At 42.6% G+C, this 15,783-nt stretch overlaps 1 protein-coding gene and 1 long non-coding RNA gene across 2 annotated transcripts in view; one reads left to right on the top strand and one right to left on the bottom strand.

Moving 5' to 3' along the window:
* Window positions 1–11,702, bottom strand: part of LOC150002523 (uncharacterized) — a 42,619-nt gene extending 30,917 nt beyond the window's left edge. Inside the window, exon 1 of the long non-coding RNA XR_016512704.1 lies at window positions 10,942–11,702. This is a non-coding gene — a long non-coding RNA (uncharacterized LOC150002523). The remainder of the gene's footprint in view (window positions 1–10,941) is intronic.
* Window positions 1–12,542, top strand: part of ONECUT2 (one cut homeobox 2) — a 39,893-nt gene extending 27,351 nt beyond the window's left edge. Inside the window, exon 2 of the mRNA XM_090285460.1 lies at window positions 10,865–12,542. Within this exon, the coding sequence (XP_090141586.1) occupies window positions 10,865–11,151 (287 nt within the window). The 3' untranslated portion in view covers window positions 11,152–12,542. The remainder of the gene's footprint in view (window positions 1–10,864) is intronic.
* Window positions 12,543–15,783: the final 3,241 nt, after the last annotated feature.

The following is a 15,783-nucleotide window of genomic DNA, read 5'->3' as shown; positions in this document are numbered from 1 at the left end:
AGCCACTTTGGTGGGTGTGTAATGTTGTTTTAAATTTGTAATTCCTGGGTTACTAATAATTTTAAGCACCTTTATTTATTTATTTATTTTATCCTCACCCAAGGACAGACATTTTCCATTGATTTTAGATGCACGGAGAGAGAGAGGGAGAGGAAGGAAGGGAGGATAGAAGGTCCATTAGAGGGAGAAACATCAATTGGTTGCCTCTTGTATGCTACCTAGCATGTGCCCTGACGAGCAATCAAACTGGCAACCTTTATATACATATAACTTTAAAGATTTTATTTATTTTTAGAAAGTGGGGCAGGGGGAAGAGAGGGAAAGAAAGACAGATGTTGGAGAGAAATATCAATCAGCTGCGTACTGCACCTGGGGACCCACCCACAACTCAGGCATGTGCCCTGACTGGGAATCAAACTGGGTCCTCTCGGCTTGCAGCCCACTGAGCCACACCAACCAGGACAAAACTGGCAACCTTTTGGTGCATGGAAGGATGCTCCAACCAACCAAGCTATGTGACCAAGGCTTAAGTGTCTTTTTATTTAATTGTTGGAAATTTGAATTTCTTCTGTGAAAGTGCCCGTTCAAGTCTGCCTGTCCTTATATCAAGATGTCTGACTTTCTTATGGATTTGCAAGACATTTTATGTATTCTAGATTCAGGCCCTTTGTCAGTTATGTGTGTTCCAAATATTCAAAGCTCTTCTTTTGCTCTTTTACTTTTTTCCCTTTTACTCTCTTTATTCATGTCTTTTGATACAGAGAAGTTCTTAACTTTAATGTGCTGCCCTTTGGGTCAGTACTTTTTCAGTGTTAAAAAATCTTTCCCATGATCATGAAGATATTAATGTGTTATTTTCTAAAAGCTTATTGTTTTCCCATTCACACTAAGGTCTGTGATCCATGCAGAACTTATATTTGAGTACAAAATGAAGTAGGGGTCAAGAATTGAGCCCTCGCCCAATGCCTATCCAGTTACCCCAGCTCCATTATTGGAAGTAACATACTTTTTTCATGTTCTGCAATACCAATCTCATCATTGAAGTAAGTGTCCATATGTGTATAAATCTGTTTGTGGGCTTTCTGTTCTGTTCCACCGGTCTATTGTATATTCTTGTTCCAGTACAACACCGTTATAGTCTTGCTGAAGGTCTTGAGGGTTTGTCATATATGTCATGTATGTTGAGGTCCTTTCCTTCTATACCCTTTTTATATTGAGTGTTTTAATCATAAGTGAATGTTGTATCTTATCAAATCCTTTTTCTTCATTTATTGATAAGATCATATGATTTTATCCTTTATTTTGTTAATGTGGTATATTACATTGATCAATTTGCATATGTGGAACCATCCTTGTGCCCCTGGAATGAACCCCACTCAATTGTGATGTGTTATTTTTTTAATGTATTGTTGTATTTGATCTGCTAGTATTTTGTTAAGGATTTTTACATCTGTATTCATCAAAGATATTGGTCTACAGTTTTTGTGTGTGTGTGTGTTATCCTTGCCAGGCTTTAATATCAGAGTGATGTTGGCCTCATAAAATGTGTTAGGAAGTATTACTTCTTCTTTAATTTTTTGGAAGAGTTTAAGAAGGAGAGGTATCAAATCTTCTTGGAATGTTTGGCAGAATTCACTAGTGAGGTCATCTGCCCTGAGCTTTTATTTTGGGGGAGGTTTTTGATAGTTATTTCAATTTTCTCACTGTTGATCGGTCTATTAGATTTTCCAATTCCTCATGATTTAGTCTAGAAAGGTTATATATTTATAGGAACTTATCCATAGCTTCTAGGTTGTTGAATTTAGTAGCATGTAGTCTTTCATATATTCTAGTACAATTTTTTGGTATACCTCTGACATCTGTAGTAACTTCTCTTTCATTTCTGATTTTGTTTATATGAGTCTTCTCATTTTCTCTTAGTGATTCTAGAGAGGGATTTGTCAATTTTTATTAATCTTTTCAAAGAGCCAGCTCTGTGTTGTATTAATTTTTTGTAGAGTCTTTTTGTTCTTAATTTCATTCAGTTCTGCTCTAATTTTTTTTTTTCTTCTGCTGACTTTGGGCTGCTTTTGTTAAGATGCAGTGTTAGGTTGTTTACTTTGGATGCCCCTTGCTTCCTGAGGTAGGCCTGTAATGATATAAATTTCCCCCTTATTACTGCTTTTGCTGCACCCCAGAGGTTTTCTTGTTCTTATTTGTCTCTAAGTATCTTTTGATCTCACCTTTAATTTCCTTTTGACCCAGTCATTTTTTAGTAGTGTTTTGTTTAATCTCCATGTACTTGTGGGTTTCTTTATTTCCTTTTTGCAGTTGATTTCTAATTTCAAAACGTGGTCAGAGAACATGCTTGGTATGATTTCAGTCTTATTAAATTTGTTGAGGCTAGTTTTGTGACCCAGCATATGGTCCGTCCTTGAGAATATTCCATGTGCAGTGGACAAGAATGTATAACCTGATGTTCTGAGATGAAAGGCCCTGTAAATGTCAATTATATCCATTTGGCCTAATGTGTCATTTAAGGCTGATGTTTCTTTATTGATTTTCTGTTTAGATGATCTATCTAGAGCTGTCAATGGAGTATTAAGGTCCCCAAGTATGACAGTATTTTGGTCTGTTTCTTCCTTTAGTTCTATGAGTAGTTGCTTTATATATTTTGGTTTCCCTGATTGAGTGCATATAAAGAACTGTTATGTCTTCATGATGTGTGTCCCCTTTACCATTATAAAATGTCCATCTTTGTCTCTTATTCCCTTTGTTATCTTGAAATATATTTTGTCAGATATTAGTATGGCTACACCTGCTTTTCTGTGGATGTTATTTGCTTGGAGATTCATTTCCCACCCTTTCACTTTGAATCTACCTTTGCGTTTGCAGCTTAGATGTGTCTCCTGAAGGCAGCATTTGCTTGGGTTTTGTTTTTTGATCTAATCTGCTACTCTGTGCTTCTTTACTGGTGAATTCAGTACATTTACGTTTAGGGTAATGATCGATGTACGAGGATTTTCTACAGCCACTTTACCCTTTGTTTTGTGGCCGCTCTGAGCCTCCCTTAGTTCTTTTCCTTTATGTCCCCGTCTGTTGATTTGGTTTGGTGGTTTTCCACACATCTTTCCTGTTTCCTTTTTTGAGCTGTGTGTCTCTGTTTTGGGGGTTTTGTGTGTGGTTACCATTAGGTTTATGAAAAAGAAAGTTATATATACTGTAGTTGTTTTTTCTTTTGAATGCATCTGACCTCCTTCCTCCTTTTCAAATTCAGACCTTGACCTCCTTTTATGTTATTGTTGTCACAAGTTATCCCTGTTTGTGCTGTAAGTTTGTTGGTGCTCTGACTCATAGTGTCGTGACCTTTTGTTCTTTGTTTCAGGTAGAATAATCCCCTTGAATGTTTCCTGCACTGGGGGTCTTCTGTATGTCTGCAAAAGTCTTTATTTCTCCTTCATTTTAAAGGATAGCTTTGCTGGCTATATTAGTCTTGGCTGGTAATTTCTCTCTTCCAGTGGTTAGAATATGTGGTTCCACTCTCCTCTGGCTTGCAGAGTTCCTTCTGAGAAGTCCAATGATAACCTGATGTATGGGCTTTCCTGTATAGATCATTTCCTTCTTCTCCCTGGCTGCTTTGAGAATTCTGTCTTTGTTGAATTTTTGAACAGTTTTAATACAAGTTGCCTTGGAGAACACCTCTTTGGATTGAGGTAACCAGGTGTTCTGTTTGCGTCTTGGATTCGAGGATCTAGTTCTTTGCACAGATTTGGGAAGTTCTCACCCATTAGTTGTTTGTCTAGGCTCTCTGTTCCCTTCTGCCTCTCTTCTTCTTCTGATACCGATATGCCATTATTCTTATATTGGTTTTCTTTGGATGGAGTCAGTTCTCATAGAGCTCTTTCATTTTTGTTTTTGTTTTTTAATGCTCAGGTCTCTCCCTCCCTCTGTGTCATTTCTAGGCTTCTATTGTCGATATCACTAATTCTTTCATCCATCTGGGTCAGCTCTGTTTCCTGTGCTCGCTAGTTCATTCCTGATCTCTTATTGAATTCTTCATCTCCTGGATTTCTGTTTGGTTATTTTTGAAAGTTTCAGTCTCTTTGGTAAAGCGTTCATTTTGTTCATTAATTTGTTTTCTGAGTGCATTAAATTGCCTGTCTGTGTTTTCTCGCGTCTCATTGAATATTTTCAAAACTGCAATCTTGAATTCTCTGTCATTTACATCACGTATTTCCATGTGTTCAAGTTTGCTTTCTGGAATTTTTTCATTTCTTCTGAGATGCCTTGCTACCTTAGTTATTAATAGTATTTGAGGGTTACTTTTCTGCTCAGGCATCTATGTAGTAGTGGCCCAGAAGTCTTTTTATATTTTCTAGTAGGTGGTGCTGAATCTCTAGTTATTTTAGCTCTGTGAAATCCCAAAGCTGACCTCCCTGGCCATCAGTATAACCCTGATGCTTTCTGATGCTTGGGGATGGGGTTGTCTAGGGCAATCTGGCCACCTTCTTTGTTTTACCCTCTCAATAATGGCAATTTTGGACCTCCGTGGGTTCCCCCTTCCACCCCCCATATCATGTGCCCCAACTGGGGATCAGTCACAGAAAGCACCCTTTTTACTCAGGGGGGATAGTGATTCTGTAGTAACAGTTCTTGGGTTTGCAGCAAATGTGCTCTGCAACCCAACATCAAGGGCCACTGGGGAGTCTATGGAGCGGCAGCGCTCTGTGGCTTTCTTTCCTTGTCTGGAATGCCAGCCACCTGGCAGCTATGGCAGAACCCTTGAGCTATGTCCTTGCCCAGGTTTCTGGGCTCATCCACAGCCTCCACTGCTCACTCCCACGGGAGTGCGCGCCACATCTCCCTGCTTCTCCCAGCTAAAGCAGGCGCCAGCCACTGCCAGCTTCCTCCCCTCTCCAGCCGAACCCGCCGTGAGCTCCTGGCTGCAGGGCTGCAGGGCTGCGTGCACAGCCAGCTAGCTCTACTCCCTTAGCACCTCTCCTGTCCTCACTGGCACAGCTTTAGATGCTTCCGGGTGCAGATCTCTCAGGTGTGCCTGTATGTTGAGCAGAGAATCTTTTGAGTGATAGCTGATCAACTTGTTGAAATTTCAGGGGGAGAGACCAAGGGATCTCTCTTGCTGCCATTCCTCTGACATCCTAGAACAGTGTTTTTTCAACTGGTGTGCCACAAGAAATTTTAAAACATGCAATACATGACTATTTAGTCATGGGCACTGACCTCTTTTCTCTTAGACTGTCAAATAAAAAAATGACAGCAGCTAACACAACAAGAGCCGTCCAGTATGAATGAATCAAAATAATACCTATTTATCAGCAAAAAAATATTGTATATTTCTTGGTGTGCTGCAGAATTTTAGTAATTACTTTTTGTGTGTGCCATGAGATGAAAAAGGTTGCAAATTGCCAATCTAGAATAAAAGATAAAACTTGCCAAACTGAAAAGTAGGACTGCAGTCAACCTGTATTGGGGGGCATTTCTGAGGAATTTCCACCTAAACACAGGCCAGCGGAACTAGATTGAAAACAACAACACCTGACGCCTCCAGCTGTTCAGAAAGTCAGATTAAGCAGCCATCACCTGCTTGATAGGTGATGCCTTTTGAAACAGCCAGGGTGGTCCATACCCCTCCACCTACCCTCTGAGAACTGCAACTCTCCATCAACAATTGGGAAAAAATGGGGGTGTGTGTGTGCAAGAGGGACACCAGTGGTGACAGGTCACACCCTGGGAGGTGCAGTTTCCTGAGTGTGCTGGTGAGCGTCGGGACAAGAGGAGGCTTTGGTGTGTGGTGTATTAGGGATCGAAGTGCATGCTCCATTTAACTAGCTTGTCGGCAACCTGCGAGTGGACGCAGGAGATGAATCCGTGGCTGGCCAGTGGGGCCCAATTATGAGAAAGCTCGTGAGATGTCAGACCCGGGTCAGTTATATGAGTGGGTGACTTAGTGCAGGTCTGAGAGGGTGAGGGCTCGAACATCCTGAAGGGAGGTCGTGGGGAATACACACACCCCTCCTCTGGACCGCGTCACACCTGGCCGGTTCTTTCTCATTTGAGAATGAATAAACAGGACCAAAGGAAACATGAAAAAAAGATGGAAAACAGAAAAAGAGACCACTATCTAAAATCAGGTAAGTCCATCAGAAAAGATCTTACAGAAATGTAAAGAACATTTTAGAGAATCATTTGGTATCTCAACGCGATGAAAAAAGAGATGGCTTCAGTGAAACAAACAGAATGATTAAGAAGAAAGCAGAACTCTGCGTAATTTACTTAAAAATGGCAGGAGATGGGAAATACTTAAAAACGTTGAGGAAACCAAGGAACAAATAATATTGGAGGAAATTAAAAGTAAAACCGACACTGCAGCTGTGATGCTCGGATTTACGCAGTTCGAGTGGTAGTTCCTGTAGGAAGGCATTTTCTATTCTATGATGGCTCAAAAGGCATATCTGCATACTTTTTATGAAAACAAAAATAACTGAAGACACACTCCAGCTTACGTGGAACATAATGAACATTAAAAGCTGAGGGACATGACATTGTCTGAACAAAGGGCTGGCCAACAGTCCTGTGTGGCTGAACTCAGGAGCATCATTACATCACCAGCATCTCTCTCTCTCTCTTTAATGATAGCCATCCTCACAAGTATGAGGTGATATCTCATTGGAGTTTTTATTTTATTTCATTAAATTTATTTGGGGTGTCTCCAGGCACATGGCATCCTCAGAGAAGCAGGTGTAACCATACTTATATCTGACAAAATAGCTTTCAAGATAACAAAGGTAACAAGAGACAAAGATGGACGTTTTATAATGATAAAGGGGGCACTACATCAAGAACACACAACATTTCTCGATATACGTGCACCCAGCCCTGGCTGGCTAGTTCAGTTGGTTAGAGTATTGTCCCAATGTGCCCAGGTTGCAGGTTCTATCCTGGTCAGGGCACATACAAGAAACAACCAATGAATGCATAAATAAGTGGAACAACAAAGTGATGTCTCTCTCTCTCTCTAAAAATCAATTAAAAAAATTTTTTTTAAGTAATTTTTGAGAGAGGAGCCGAAAATACACAATGGGAAAGAGAAGCCTCTTCAATAAATGGTGCTGGGAAAATGGGAAAGACACATGCAAAAGAATGAAACTAGATTACAGTTTGTCCCCATGTACAAAAATTAATTCAAAATGAATCAAAAACCTAAATATAAGATCTGAAACAATAAATTGCATGGAAGAAGACATACATAGTAAATTTATGGACCTTGGTCATAGATAACATTTTATGAATTTGACCCCAAAGGTAAGGGAAGTAAAGGCAAAAATAAATGGATGGAACTATATCAAACTAAAAAGCTTCTGAACAGTAGAAGAAACTGTCAACAAAACAAAAAGGCAACCAACTAAATGGAAGGTGATATTTGTAAACAGCAGCTCCTACAAAGGGTTAATATCCAAAATATATAGAGTACTCATAAAACTCAACACCAAACAAACAATCCAATTAGAAAATGGGAAGAGGACCTGAAAAGACACCTCTCCCAAGAAGACATATAACCGGCCAGCAGACATATAAACAGATGCCCAACCTCACTGGCTAGTAGGGAAATGCAAACCAAAACTACAGTGAGATACCACCTCACACCTGCTAGAATGGCTGTTATCAACAAGACAAGTGATAAGTGTTGGAGAGGTTGTAGAGAAAAAGGAACCCTCATTCACTGCTGGTGGGAGTGTAGACTGATACAAGTAGTATGGGAAACAGTCTGGTGTTCCCTCAAAAAGTTAAGAATAGAGTTACCGTATGACCCAGCAATCCCTCTCCTGGGTATCAACTTGAAAAACTCAAAAACATTTATTCATAAAGTTGTATGCACCACTATGTTCACTGCAGCATTATTCACAGTGGCCAAGACATGGAGACAACCAAGGTGTCCTTGGATAGAGGACTGGATGAAGAAGATGTGGTCCATATAACCACGGAATATTGCTCAGCCATGAGAAAAGGTGAAATACTGCCATTTGCGACAACATGGATGGACCTTGAGAATATTATGCTAAGTGAAATAGTCAAAAAAAGCTAAGAACCATATGATTTCACTCATATGTGGGATATACAAGTGAAACTCATAGACACAGACAGCAGTGTGGTGGTTACCAGAGGGAAGGGGGTCAGTGGGGAGCAAAGGGTGAAGAGGGCCAAGTATATGGTGACGGAAGATGGTTTGACTTTGGGTGGTGAACTCACAGTGCAATATACAGGTATTATATCATAGAAATGGCTGGTTTGGCTCAGTGGATTGAGCGTCGGCCTGCGAACTAAGTGTCGCTGGTTCGATCTTCCAGTCAGGGCACATCAGAGAAGAAAAACTCTGACCCCAAAAAACCTCTGCTGCCTTGCGGCATACCTCTTCAGGGGGAAGGCTAAGGGAGTAAACCCTGACAGAAAATCCGGAGCCGGAGTCCCTAAGCGGTTTGACGTTGTAGTCAACACCGGCAACTCCTGTGGCACACCTGAAGCCAAGCTGTATTGACTCCATCTTTCCCTTGGACCCTTCAGCTGCGAAGAGAGGGGGGGTCTGCTGCATGGGCAACAGCAGACCCTCCATATCACCCTGCCCAGGCTCTGTAGCTTCAGCTTCACTGGAGAGGACACTCCAGCGTCATCGCAAGATGTCGATTCAACATGGGAGGAGACAGATACCGTGTCACTCCCGAGTCGGACTACACAACCATTCTCGGCGGTGCAGATAGACTCTTAAGAAGCTACACCATCGCCTCTCGAGACGGACGGCTGCCGACGACGATATCATAGAAATGTATACTTGAAACCCATATGATCACATTAACCAATGTCACTCCAATAAATTTAACTTAAAACATTTAAAAAAGAAAAACCAAATCGCTGTTCTAGGTCCTTGAGATGATTTGAGTGGGAAGTAAGGAGAGGCTGCAGCTGGCTCTCTTAGCCATTTTAGGCCAGATGTTTCCAACCAGAGTTAAATATTTGTTTTCAGCCGCTTACACCTTCCTGGGTAGCTTGCAGGCATACAGCTGTGCAGCAGAACTACCGTGTCCCTTTGCCAGGCTCCTTCCTAGGCAGAACAGATGGCCAGGAATGGTAAATTCAAAGACTCAGAGCCCCAGAAGATAGCTTCTAATAGCCAAGTGGGAAATCAAAGCCACACTGGACCAGAAGTGAGGGAATCTGGGTTCTCAGGGAGCGTCGCTGACCAGCTGTGGTCTGTGTTGGGCAAATCGTGTTACCTCTGAGAGCGCCATTCTCCTTATATCTGAAATAAAGATTGGACCACATGGTCTCTAAACTCCTGCAATTCTAGGACCATTTTTTTTTACCTGCTGGTCTGAATATCTGCTGTTAGAAACCTGTTCCTTGGGGCTCCCCTTTGCTCTGAGAGTTTCCCCTGAAAGGGAAGCTGAGGCAGAAGGCACATCTGTGCCAGGCTTGCAAGCTGCAGAGGCCTGGAGCCCTCCCCTGGGCCATGCGCCCTCTGTTGCCACCAGGGGGCGCTCTCCAGGCTCCCCCCTCTGTGTAAGCAAGTTGGCAGACATCAAAGGACCCCCATTTTCTGAATGGCTTTGTCTTGAAGGCAAAGATAGGGGCGGGAAGTTAACTTGTTTCCCTCAGAGAATATCTCTGAGGCACCAGAACTGAGAATGATGGCTGGCTGGCTGGCTTTCATCTGCAAATAAATGGACACTCCAGAGTTGCTGTAACACTTGTCCTATCCAACCTGCTTAGAACCCTCCTAACACCCAGGTGAAGACGATGGGGGGAGGGGTGGAGAGGCGGAGCAGGGGTTTATCATTTATCATCCACACGAGAGCCTGAGGGTACTACGGGGAAACCCAGGTGGGTCAGAATGAATCAGAAAGAAGCCCGAGCTGCAGCTCAGGTGTAGGCGGACACTGGGAGAGTTATAAAGCAAGCCTCCTGGACTTCTGCGTCTCTGCACCTTGGACATGACCCCGCCGGAGACCCCAGAATGAGGGGAGTGTGCGTGTGCTCAGGCATGCATGGCCCCCTGGTCTCTCATCCTTTCTTCTCTTCCTCCCCCCTTCCCCTCCTGCTCAGAAGGGAGTGGCTGGAGGGATGGGTCCAAGGGCATTTGTGTGATGTGTCTTCCCTGTCTCTGTTCTTGGCCTCACAAATGAATGTTGGTCTGGATGTTGCCAGTTCCCCTGCCCAAGTGGGTTGGCATCTGGTCCCTGAGCAAAGCCCTGGTCTTCTTATACCGGCTTTCCTTCAGACTAGCCAAATTGGAATCGACTAAACCGATTTTTTCACAGCCTTTCCCTCTTAATTTTTCAAAAGTCTGGAAGAAGGGGATCTGGGTTGGGATGATACCATCATTCTGTCACTTCTAATTTCATTCTGTTAACAATTTTTTGAGTCACGTGGGTAGAAGCTTTGATTTTGAAAAATTATGCACTTTTAAGTTTTGGCTCCCCAAAGTAATTTGGGATCAGCTGTAAACAATTGTCAAGGGTGGCTGTGAAAGAGGACGGACGGCCTAACCGGGAGTTTGCTCCCTTCCCAGCACCTGAATTAAGGAGAGACTTACAGGGGTGTGCTGGGGGTTGGGGGTGGGGTGAAGGAGGAAGCAATTGGTTCCAAACCAGCCGTGAAGCATCCCTGCTGTTCTCTCCTTTCTCCCTTCCCCCACTCACCCCGGCGGCCCATCCCCCGGAGATGAGCTGGGAAGTCTGGTTATTGACAGCTGAGCAATTTGCACAATAGAGTCTGAGGTTTACATCCCCTTCTATGATTCTGTCAATGTGTTCAGCGGATCACTTTCTCAGGTGCCAGCACTGACTCTGTCCTTCCTCTCTTTCCCTCCCAGCGTGCAAACGCAAAGAGCAAGAACCAAACAAAGACAGGAACAATTCCCAGAAGAAATCCCGCCTGGTGTTCACTGACCTCCAACGCAGAACGCTGTTCGCCATCTTCAAAGAGAACAAGCGCCCATCTAAAGAGATGCAGATCACCATTTCCCAGCAGCTGGGCCTGGAGCTCACCACTGTCAGCAACTTCTTCATGAACGCCCGGCGCCGCAGCCTCGAGAAGTGGCAGGACGACCTGGGCACGGGGGGCTCCTCGTCCACTGCCAGCACCTGTACCAAAGCATGATGGGAGGACTCTCAGCCGGGCACAAGTCACCTCCAAACACGGACAACAGATTCCAAAAGGAAATACAAAGGAAAAAGACACGGATTCTTAGTTGGGGCCCTTCACTGGTGATTTGAAAGCACAATTCTCTTGAAAAGAAACTTCTAGCTGTAATCATAGACCAGGTGTTCTTTTTTGTTTTGTTTTTAATGGCTATTGAGTCCACAGTACAAGCTGAAAATGAATATCTTTGAACTGGACATTGTCCTCTGAGCATGCTAAGCATCTCAGAAACCCAAATGGGGCCTCCTGGAGCAAGTTCATTTCAGTGCAGTGTCAACCAAGCTCAGGATTGCCTAAAATGTCAACAGTCCTACATCGGGTCCTATCACCCTCTTGCAGACCGAGTTCCCAGAAATAAAGGTGGGAATTCGGCCTGATTTGGGGATCCCAAGATGTTACATTAAGAGAAGAATCTAGCAACCAGAATGACCTCATTTGCTTTCCACGTGCTTAGCCTCATTATACCACAGTACATCAAAGCTCACAGCCATACCATAAAGAAATCAGAGCGATAAATACTGAGCACAAGTTTTAAATATGGAAGTTAAAAAAAAAAAAAAATCCAAGGACCTGTTTTTTTAACTCAGGCATCTTTTCATTGAATGGTTTTGCAAGCTTTAAGTTGATCCGGTTCACAGCTTTCTTTTCTTTACCTCCTGGAAATCTCACGTGGTCTTGTATCCATCAAAACAACAAATCAGTTCACTTGAGCTCAAAGTATCAAGCACAACGAAGATAAACAGAGAAGGAAGGTTTGGGATTCGCCACATCTGGATTTTCAAGACACCGATTGTGAAGTCATTCAGGAATCATTGGGAATACGACTTCAAGCACATTTTGCAGTTTGCTACAAATTCTGTTTGTACACAAGGCAGACGCACACTCAGGAGGCCAATTTAACTGGTACGGTACATGGAGCAAATGCAGCATTTAAAAAGATCTAGATTTTTTTAGATCATTAATGTATCCTTCTTGGTTATTAGTCACCTGGTTCCTCCTACTGTGCATCCTGACCACCATGTAACTCATTCTCACGCTTTCAGATTTGGGTTGTTCTCTTGTCCATCCCATCGGTAGGGACATTTTCAGTGTTTTCTAGCAAGAAAAAGAAATAATTCAAACCACCATACATGTTGTTCATCTAGTCCTAAATCACTTCCATTGTTGAGTCATCCTAGCAACACAGTTGAATAAAACTGGAGAAAACACAGCACACCAAAGAAGCAGAATACTGCAAACCAAAGAAATTTGTTACTTGCCATTTTCTAGCATAAAAATACTGTGATTACTTTTAGAAATCAGAAAACCTCTGCAACTCCAAATGGCATTCAGCTCTTGCATTTGGCTGACCATCATCAGGCTGAGCGGACAGGCAATGCCAAGGACACTTAGCCAAGCCACCAGGGCGTGGCTTTGCCACACCACTGTGGTTTCTGGCTGTCACTTTCCAACAGCGCGCAGGAGAGCGCCCACGGAACTCGGGGAGGTTGCAAAGGTCATGATGTGCATATTTACCAGTGAATGGCCCCAGGTGGGCACCATGGGGGTGTTCAGAGCAAGCCAAACGCTGCAATGATTCTTAACAGACACTTGAGACTGACTTTTTTTTATGAATTACTTAATTGAAACCAAAGAAACTTTTTCTGCACCTACTTCTGCAACAAACAAAACTGTCCCTTTAAGATGAATAAGTAAACACATAAATCAGTGAAATCACCATCGACAAGAAGGAAGCACGCCAAAAAACAAACAACAACAACAACAAAAAACAACAACGAGACACACTGTGTTCGAACAGACCTCTTGGGACATTTTTTGGAAGCAGATTTTAAAGGAAGGGTTGAGATAAAAATGGAAATAAGGAAGAGCCTCAGTGGCTGCTGCTTCATGTGACAACTCACGAGGTAATCTTAAAGTTGAAGATTGTCTTTAATTTGTGCCTATGCAGTTTTTCAAAAGAACACGGAACAGAGCAACAGAAACCTCAACAGCTACAATACCAAAGATGAGGATTTCTCACGCCTTTTGTTTCAGTTCATTATCTCCTCTTGCCTGGCTAACATACTAATAGCGCCATTGATCTGTGTAAAGGTAATCAATTTTGTTTCCGAGCAACAAAAGGAAAGGGTCGTTGATCTGATTTTATTGTTTCCCTTTCATTTTGTTTTACGGCTTTCTACCCCAACATGGGATCTCTCAAAAGGTTCCATAAACTCCAAGTTTAAGATGTTGGGATAGTGAATGATTCTCTTTGCTCTGCTCTGCAGAGCATGGGGGATGATATTGTCACTTGAACGTTCTTTGCTTATCCCTTAGACTTAAGGTTCCTTCTGTGTTCAGTCTCATCATCAGGGGAGGGAAGGGGAATGAGGGTCAGGGTTAGGGGTCTTGGTGACACATCCTCGCCCGAGCCACAGAACCAAAGAGTTTATAGAGGAATTGAGAGCCTCGTCTTCATATGATTGCTACATCCTAACAGGGCTTCATTTGGGGGTGGGGGTGGGGGGAACGTAAAAATAATTGCCAATTTCTACTTTTCTATTAGCTTTTTAAAAATCAGCTGTAAAGTTGCATTTCTAAAGAAAGATATATATATAATATATGAACACATATATAGATTCAACTTGACATTGGTGATAACCCCAAAATTATTGCTGTCCAAATTCATGTCCCGTTCTTGTCAAGTGCTTCATTTATTAAGTACTCAGTTCAGAATTTTGCTCATTTCTCATGCCATCCCAGAGTTCATTTGCCACTGTGGATGATTTGGAGTGTTCAGATTTCTTTAAAAATTCCTGGGAAAGGTTGAAAGTCAAGTTCAAGCATTTCAACATTTCAGCTGTTGACAAATGGATCCATGGTGGAAATGAATTTTATTTGTATTTGAAGTCATCTCTGTGCCTGAACCATGATCAAGATGGAAGTGAGGGTCACGCACCAGACCCACCCCAGAACTGAGCCAGGGCCAGTGGGGGGCTCATCTGACATAACTGCTGGGAAGGCTCAGTAGTCCATTCCCACAGGTTATGGAGATGAGGCCAGCCCAGAAACCTGTTCTCTGGGAGTTTCTCTGTCCCACCAGGGTGCTCCAGATCCTCCTCAGTGAGGAGATGCACCCAAGGGACTTCTCAGAGGGGAACTCTGACTCCCTTTGCAGTGGGTTGATAAGGTTTCCTCAGGGTGGTAATTAACCATTTGTGACCACAGCTGGTACTGGCGTGAAGCAGGGGTGTTTGTTGGGGGCGGGGTGGCTGTGTCAGTCCTGCAGAGAAAACACAAAGCAGGGTCTGGGGAGGATCCCAGAGTCCTGCCCCCTGGGAGTCCCATTGTCCACCTCTCATTCCCACCATGTGGGTCTCCCTTTGCAGGGGCAGCAGCCATGGGGCTGTGAAAGAATGTGACTCTCCCGACTTTTGTCATTCATCCCATCTGGGGATTCCTTGACTTTTCCATGTGTGTCTTTGTCTGTTGCTCATACTCCATGTCTCCTTTGTCAAATGACCAAAAAGAAAAAAAAGAAAGAAAGAAAACAGAGCATATTTCAGCAGGGGAAGGCTCCAGATTGGTTGATAAAAATGAATTCCAACTTGCATGTTTCCAAATGAATCCTTGTGACTTGTGGCCAATGGAAATGGTTCTTATCAAGAGCAGATTGAGGAACCAAGCCTGCTTGGTTGGATTAGCGATTCTTTGGGAGTCTAATCTCAGCATTTGAGTCTCTGGCATCCTCTGAAGATGTCTAAACCCAAAGAGGCTCCCTTGGTGGCCTGAGAGTTCAACATACACCCTCTGTGTTCTGGTGACCTGAGGAAGATGTCATATATAAAAAAAGGCAAGAACTCTCCTCCAAGGACTTTTGATAAGGGTCTCACCAGATAACATCACACCAGAGAGAAATGCTTGCTTTTAAAAAGTTATTTACATACATACATACATGTCTGTATCTATGTATCAAAATTTTAAGTCCTACAGAATTTCAATTTGTTAAAAATCTGAAAGGAAAAAAGTCCTACAAAATTGAAAGGTAATGGAATTTCAACCATAAGTTTCCTCAAGCATTTTAAAATCTTATTTTAAATTAATAATTTCAGGAAAAATAATCATTTAGGATCCGTTTTTTCAATCCAGGAAGAATTCTAGGCATGCCTCAGCCATCAGCAATGGAAGGGACAGTTCTGAATCAAATTCACATTCTTGAGGCACCGAAAGTCTAAAGGCTATAGTGTAAAAATTATTTTCTTTATTCCTTTAGGTAAATAGGATTTAACTTTATTTTCAGTGTGATTTTGGTACTGGGGATATAATTCTTTCATTCCAGAAACTTTTTATTAAGAGCCAATATTTTTAAAAAAGGAAAACAGCAACAATAATAAAAACTCAACCCCAATATTAAAGACTTTTCCAAACATAACATAGTATGTGGGTTGTACCCCTTAAAGGTACAGGCAAGAATGAGTCATGAAGGACCCAGCCTGATGCTTTCTCTGGAGAGTGCTCTAATCTCTCCATCCCTGTCCCCTGCATCTGTATTCCTGCAGGCTCTTGGCAATTATGGGTTTAGGAAATTTAAGCAAATTTTCATTTAGAACT

This window comes from Furipterus horrens, unplaced genomic scaffold (genome assembly GCF_987537825.1).
Source record: "Furipterus horrens unplaced genomic scaffold, mFurHor1.1.pri manual_scaffold_8, whole genome shotgun sequence".
Taxonomy (NCBI): domain Eukaryota; kingdom Metazoa; phylum Chordata; class Mammalia; order Chiroptera; family Furipteridae; genus Furipterus; species Furipterus horrens.
The sequence above is the reverse complement of the archived record's forward strand: the minus strand, read 5'-3'. Positions and strand labels throughout refer to the sequence as shown.